The sequence below is a fragment of the Meleagris gallopavo genome, chromosome 1 (genome assembly GCF_000146605.3).
Source record: "Meleagris gallopavo isolate NT-WF06-2002-E0010 breed Aviagen turkey brand Nicholas breeding stock chromosome 1, Turkey_5.1, whole genome shotgun sequence".
NCBI classification, from domain to species: Eukaryota; Metazoa; Chordata; class Aves; order Galliformes; family Phasianidae; genus Meleagris; species Meleagris gallopavo.
In genome coordinates this window covers 171,303,947-171,311,957 of record NC_015011.2, presented here as the reverse complement: position 1 = coordinate 171,311,957, position 8,011 = coordinate 171,303,947, and the positions used below count along the sequence as shown (strand labels likewise).

The 8,011-nt window shown below is 34.1% G+C and overlaps 1 protein-coding gene across 1 annotated transcript in view; it reads left to right on the top strand.

The window, feature by feature from the left end:
* The window catches only part of LOC104917582 (neurobeachin-like), a 43,304-nt gene that overhangs the window by 9,295 nt on the left and 25,998 nt on the right, over positions 1 to 8,011 (top strand). Inside the window, exon 2 of the mRNA XM_031552127.1 lies at positions 2,436 to 2,497. Coding sequence (XP_031407987.1) covers positions 2,436 to 2,497 — 62 coding nt within the window. The remainder of the gene's footprint in view (positions 1 to 2,435; positions 2,498 to 8,011) is intronic.

The window sequence follows — 8,011 nt, the reverse complement described above, 5'->3', positions numbered from 1 at the left end:
AAGGGAAGGGAAGGGGGAAGGGAGGGGAAGGAAAGCGAAAGGGAAGGGAATCAGAAGGTTTTTATTATCTCTGTCTGTTTTAAAGTGAAGTTCTTGCATCAATTTTTTTAATTTTTCAAAACCATGCAAACATATGATTTAGTTTCAGCAGATGCATAGCATATAATCTTTGTTACATAATGTAATATATATATAAATTTATAAGACTGTAAAATGTAAAATCGGTTCTGAGAGCTTTGTTTTTTCTACATCTTGTTCTAATACATCTGAGGTCTGATTTTGGAAAAGATGAGTGAGTCACAGAAAATGTGTTTGTATTTGATTGATTTTACTTTTTTTTTTTAGTATTATAAAATACGTAGATTACTCCAAAAGTAATGCCTCCTAATTATTTACACGGAAACTACAACAGGTACAAGGTGCACAAGTAATGTTATATGATAAAGCCAATTCTCAGCTAAAGAATGGAACAAGCTGCCCAGAGAGGCTGTGAATGCCCTGACCTTGGAGACATTCAAGGTCAGGCTGGACTCTGGGCTCTAAGCAACCTCATCTACCTGTAGGCGTCCCTCTTGATTACAGGGGATTTGACTTGATGTCCTTTAAGACTTCTTTCCAACTCAGATGATTCTGATTCTCATCAGCGAGGAACCTGCCAGCTTGCATGCCATGCTTGTAAAAATCTGCACCAGTGGAGGTGATCACTGTTGCTGTTGCCACTGCTGACACACCAGCCACAGCCTCAGTGTGCTCACATCCACTGTTTCAGCCTCTATAAACATTCAGCAGGCATAAGTGAATGTCAGTGGGTGATACTTCTGCATGGAGGAATTCAATGACACAGCTTTACTTCATACACATTTCCATGTCATACGCCTTTCTGTCAGACTGCCCCAGTGCTGCCATCTGTTGCACAGCAACAAAATGTAATGGAATATTGGTGGTGCAAAGGTTCAGCCTCTACTGCCATATCATCAACATCTGCCTCTGATGTAGTGGGCTGGAATCATAAATTAGGAGGCATTACTTTCAGAGCTGCCCTCATATGGGATTAATTCACAATAAAACTTGTTCTCCGATAAGATATTTGATATATATGTCTTGCTCCTACCCGCATTAGCTTAACTGTTGGGTTTGCTTTTCTGTTTGGATTTTCTTTGTCAGTTTTCAAACAGTGGAGGTAGCCTGCAGGTGATAAGTATCCCATTAATCTTTCTGATCCTCAAGCACTTGAGCATGAGAATAGCTGATCAATTACAGCAATTGTCTCCCTAAATGAGCTTTTCACATCTGCCTCTTATTTCATTAGTTAACTGTCTGCTCATATATTTGATAGAATGGAATCCTAGTGGTTTCTTACAGCGTTTTCTGTGTTACTGTACAATGAGGATGGGGTTGTTAGCAAAATGGGCACAAAAGGGTATTTATCCACTACCCACAATAAATATATGTGCTGCTATTGCGTATGAGTGCTTTTGTCTCTAATTGCTGTTTGTTGAAACCTATTCACAGTACATCAGCTTCTTTTTCAGCTTCTTTTCTCTTGTAAGCCTAATTATTTGTTTATTCGTCATTTTTATGGCACATAAAAATCATTTCCATGCCCTAAGCCATGATATCAATGTATTGCATATCTGATTTTAGAAAATAGAAGCTATCAAAATTAAAAGTGTGGTTTCCTTCTCCTACCTTTACAAAGCCTCTTTTGTAAGATTTTTGTACTTAGATATGATATCCTTTTCTCCAAAAGTTAATCAGCATCTCCAAAGCTGCAAAAAAATATTCAAAACTGTGGTAATCTGACCACAGTTTTATAATAATTAAAATAATAATAAATAATTACATAATAATTATTTAAGATAAGTAAAAACTGTGACTATGCTGCAGAATTCAAGGTTTTCAAGAAGCATGAACTACAGAGATTCTAAATTTGCTAGGAAATAGATTTTATGAGTGCCTCTTTCATTACTACTCAAAGTTTCAAAGTCAGTTGCCAGATGAAAATTGAATTAATTTCTGTGCAGATACCTTATTCTCTACTCAGTTTATTTTTAAGCATTTACACGATCTGATTTTCAAAGATTGTTTTCTTATGCTTATCACATAGTGAGTAGCTTTGGATGATATAAGTAGATGGCTTATTCGTATTTATTTTGCTAAATAGTAATCTGAGCTAAAAGACAAAAAGGTGTGATCAAAAAACTCTGTACTGATCCTGGTGCAGCCTTTCTTTGAGGTGATTTCCTGGCAGTTCCTGAACACTTAAGTATCTTTGAAATTGAAATTCTCAGAGAATTTGGCTTGAAACTTCTGTAATTGAATTTAAGTGATTAAAAAAAACAGCACAGAGATTGTATGGAATTCCTGAAACTGTTTAGCTATAGTTAATAAAAACTATTAATCTTTTAAATTCACTTTTGACTATTTCTTTGCAGGTCTGGTTTGCATGAAGTCTAGTACTTCCGTGGTTGAACTTGTTATGCTGCTTTGTTCACAGGTAAGACATTCTCTGATTATAATTTTAATGGTTCTTTAACGTAGTGCTGGACTTCTGCCAACCTATGAATTGTGCATTGGTGTTTGTTCTATTCTTTCATTTCCTTATAGGAAAATACAAATTAATCTCTTCTGGCAGCATATAAATTATAAATTTTTAAAAATATATGCACAGCATAGTGCTTCTATATTGAAAGAGTGTGCAAAGTATATTTGCATTTGTTTTTTACAACTGTATGGATATACATAATCCATTTTCCAGTGTGTGAACTCTCTCTCAAGGCAGTTCTTATTTACAATAAGATAATTTTACAGTTATCTTATACATTATAAACATTATATTTACAATGAAGATAAAATTATTTTCATTATTAAAATCTTTCTTTTGAACTAATTATTTCATTAAGCCATACTTTACGGTGGCTTTATTATTTCTGGTACACAACATAAAATACTACATATTTGATGTCATATACAAAAAGCAAAGCAACATGGCTGAAGTATGCCTTAAGAAGTGACAAAAGTAGAATATTTCAATTTTGAAAAATTCTGTAGCTTTTTTTTGTTTTTTTAGCATAGCAGTAACTGATTTCTCAGAAATCTGAATCAATTAAGCTTCCGATTTGCTCTCACAGGTAAAATATTCAATATTAAAATAATTCCATTGACCATTTGGATTCTTTACATCGCAATTTTGATTTTATTTCTCTGAATTATTATTGGCTAACTTCCTGCATACAGCTTTTTACATTAAACTAGTGATAATAAGCTATCCCCAGACCCATTTTATGTAATATAAGGCAAATACAATGGCCTAACAGATCTAGATAATCTAAAAGTTCTTTCACTTACTACCAGTGTATCAGTAATCAAGTCCCCTGCAGATGTAAAATATCACTGAAATGTATATTATATGCTTATATATATATATAATATATATATAATATAATGCCCACATTAACTCTTTACATTATTACCAAGGGAAAATATTTGTTTGCAGTTTTCCTTGAGCATTCACAGCTGCACTTGGAGTATCTACACTAAAAATGTACTGAAAAGAAATACATTTTCAGGGGCAAATGAAATGAAGATCTACTTTTGATTCATCTATCAAAAAATAATTAACATTTACAACTCTTTGGAGGGAAGTTGGAGGAGGGAGTTCCAACTTACCTGCTGTTTGCCAGTCCGTAGCTTGTTTCTCTTCAAGCTGCTGTCATAAGGAAATCATTAGATCTTGTTTTCCTTTGTGTGTTTTTTTTTTCTTCTTATATTTTTTTCTTTCTTTTTCTTTTTTCCCTGCTTAGCCAGGATGGATATTGGTTAGGGAAAAGTAAAAGAAACATACATCCCTAACAGGAACCCTCAGTGGGGTTTGAACTTTAAACCCTCTCCAGCAGAGCACTTGAAAAATTTGTTACCTAATGGTTAAGTCCTTGGTTCCAGGAAAATTCCAAAAGATCCATTAAAGCTTTTGAGCCTTATGTTCATATCATGTAAACCTTTTTTTTTTTTTTTTCTTTTTTAACATCTTTTGAAACCTTTACTTGAGGGAAGGAATAACTTACAGTCCTTTCTTCCCTAGTCCTTGGCTTTACTGCAGTTCTCAGGAATAAAGTGGAATGAAGCATTAGGGTCTAGTGTCTTTGATGGCCTCATCATCTAATCATAGGTTTAACATTACTCATTTGCTGGCTCCAGGAATTCCTGCCATTAAGGGCCCTAGAGATGAAACTTTGCCTCAAATATTGATTGAAAGGAAGAGGGAGAAATTTAAGCTCTTTCTGCAGTGCTTTTTCTTTAGACAACTCAGTCAAGCTATGTAGCAAATGCAGCTAAATCAATTTGTTGGTTTTGTGACTCTTATACCAGTTATTTATAATTTCAAAATATTTGACTATGTTAACAATAAGCTTCATTTTATACCTAATACAATGTAAAGAGCCGAATCATTTTGAAATTCTAAACATTAATTGATTTTCTTCAGTGTTTGCTCAAGAGCTGTTTTCCATCTATCCAATTACTTGGGGAAATAACAGCTTTTAATTCTTATACCTCAGCTGATATTTTAGGGTTGTTTCCTTGACTTGTAAATAAGGACAGTCTTGCATCCCGGTGCCTGTTTATATTTCAAGTTCTTCAGAAGCTAATGCTGTAACTGTAATGTAATGTTGATGGAGGAATGATGTTAAAGGTTTCTACAGGCTTTGGTCAACAGGGGGCTGTACTGGTGTAAAAGCTGGCCAAAAAAAGCATTGCATCTGCACAAAATATTGTATTTTATCCTATAGGTGTACTAAACGATCTGCAGTTCTGTTCATCTGCATGAAAATCTTTGGTGAAGTCTTTGGTGAAGTTTTCTATTCAATATTTTAAATTATTTGTCAAAAGAAAACATGACGTAAATGCTTTGAAATACTGATAGGACATAATATAGAACATTGCTAGAAGAAAATGGCATGTAAAACATACAACACAATCCAGCCTCTGGCTAACATCAGGAGGCTAGGAGATGCTATGAATGAAAAATGAAGTTAAATAATTTCTCTATAAAAACAAAGAGCACTACCCAAGCTTTTATGTATAAATTAATCTGAACTGGGAAGACTAGGTAAAGTAGTGCATTTATTTTTTTTAGTAATCCTAACATAACTAGGGCCTTTCTTCCTACCGTGGGTAAATCCTTCAGATTCAAACTGAATGACATTCTACAGATTAGGTGAAGTTTGAAATGTGTCTTTCAAAAGATAGATGATGATGATGTCAAAAACCTTTGAAAATTACAATTTTGTTTGCACAAGAACAGAGTAAATTTAGACATTGAAAAGGAAAGGGAAATACGAAGTTTGTTTTCCTTTAATTTGCTACAGCAAATTAGATGCTTTTATACTCTTTATGTTGGAAATTCCATGTTAACGATTACAGATTAGCAAGGATGTCAGAGTTTTTTTTCTTATCTGAGCTCCTGAATAAAATCAACATTGCCAGCGGCTCACGTCCAAGGTATGGTCTAAATTTACATGAAATATCACATTACAACTGTCTGAAGGTACATGTCATGGATAATTCAGTTCATATGGTCAGCCTTTTAGACTCAGAGGGATATGCAATCAACTCTTTCCCCCCAAAGGAATTTGGAGTTTCTGTGAAAAATACATTTTAAGTTTTAAAGGAACTCTTGTAATTATTGTGCATCATTTTGGGGATTGGGAAAGAAGAAAATGTTCTATTCTCTGTATTTTTAGAATATTTCTTTTATTATAATAAAAGGGATTATAATCCCTTCACTCATTTATTTCCTAGAATCACCTAGATGAAAATGTAGCTTACTTAGGCTGTATTTTCTTTATTTCTCATATGAGCTAAAAGCATTCAGTTAAGTACTTGGAATATATATTTTTTTCTGCCTAATTGGTAATGAACATGTAATAATTTTCACTTATCATAAAAACAGACACTTTCATTTGGATTTAGTCTATTTTAACATAAAACGGATGAAGATATGTTACATTCGACAAGATCTGTGCTTGATTAGCTGGTCTTTGTTCCCTCAGCCTAGCTGAGAATGTCACAGCTGTGTGACTATTGAAGAGGTAGATTTCTTCAATAAACTATACATTAAAAAACAAAACAAAACAACAAAAAAAAAAAAACACTTTGCAGTGTTGTTCCATCTTGCATCAGATTTAAATTTCATTTATTTTATTATTATTAATAATTTTTAGGCCGAAAAGCAGAATAATTTCTAATTACTTCCAGAACTTTTGCAAGTGTTTCTCTTTTGGAGATGTAGCTTCTGCAGAAAGTGAATGATGTTGACCCAAAGGATAGTCTCATCTCATCCCACTGGTATTTTTCTGTACATTATCTAAGAAGAGGGGAAAATTATTTTCTTAAATAGAATGTGCTCAAGGCACCTACTACTTCACCTTTCTAAAAGCAGAACATTGTAACATGAATGGTTGCTCTAGGAGAAAATGCTGTCACTTGCCATTCTAGAGTATATTCAGATTGTCTGATCAATTTCAGGATTTAACAGTTTTCAATACAACATTCATTCTATTGATTTCTCCCCCTACTGCATTAGAAATTTGATTGAGATCATAATTCAGGAGCCTTCAAAGGAAATATCAAAACTAAAATAATCTGCTTCTGAAAGACAATGTTGAGGCAAAATATTTCTTGTAGATGCTATCCATTGTAAATTGGCTTTTACTAGGAAAACACTTTGGGGCAAGGGGAAGAAAGAATATACTTAACTAAGAAATGTTTTAATTAAAATCTGTTAGGAGATTTTCAAGCAAATGATTACACACAATCCTTCTTATAATTATGCAGTATGCAGATTCTGTAAGTAGTTTGCTTTTATGAAAAAATATCCAACTGAAAGTCTCTTAAAGAAAGTAAACCATATCAAGAGTATACCCATAACTTGAAAACTCCAGTATATAATTAATGGGTAAACTGGGCTTCAGCTAAGCTTTTCAAGCTTTATGTAACAGTGTGATCCTCATTTATGAGTTGTGTCTGTGCACATGGTTTAGTCTTTAACCTGGGAACTCAGAAGCTGCTTGTGTTGAATCCAGTCTGTCTCTCCGTATGACAGGCAGACATACTTAATCAGAAAAGATCTTTGGAGGATCTTTTCCCACGCAGCACAGCCCATAAAACATTTTCCAGCAGTTTGATGCATGTTGAACATACTGGTTGTATGCTACCATGTACATTACAGCAAACACAACAGTAAAGTGACAAAGTGGAGTGGAGTGTGGAGGGAGGGGAATGAGAGCTTTAGCTGTTGCTGTAATTGTCAAGGAAAAAAAAAAAAAAAGGTGATAAGTTTAATTCTAATTAATATAGGCAGATCCATCAACCATGCATTGGAGAGATTTCAGTACCAAAAGCCATAGCAGATCTACATGTGCACCCTGCCTCAAGGGATGGTATATCTCTTGGACTTCAGAGACTGGCGGCTGCCTGATGCAGAAAGCAAGCAGCAAAAATCAATCCTTTCCTGATCACTAGGGCAATCAAGATTAACTTTTGTTTAATAAGTGATAACTCTTTCCTGTGTTTGCTATTTGTCTTTCTTACACCACCATTGGTAGGAAAATTAACAAGAGGTTAAATAGTAGTTGCTTCTCTTAAATCTAAAGAACAATGAACCTGAAGCTTAATCTACTTAGGATATATGCAGTGTAACTTGAAAGTAAGGCTGGTTATGCAAATTCCTATGGAGGTGTATTTGTTTTTCCTACTGTGGAAAAATAAATAAATAAATAAAAGGTCTGTTTCTTATTTGGCCATGCTTACCCATTCATCCTGAGGGATTATTTGCTGTCTGTAGTTTTACCAGTGCAACTAGAAGGACAACATCTCATATTGCATCACTGCAAAAGCCTGAATTGAAATTTGCCATAGAAGGGAAGAATGTCTATGTGCATCTCTATACAGAGAAATACGGACAGATAGAAATTCAGCTTTGTTCCAGTATATCTTGAAAAACAGGGAGAAA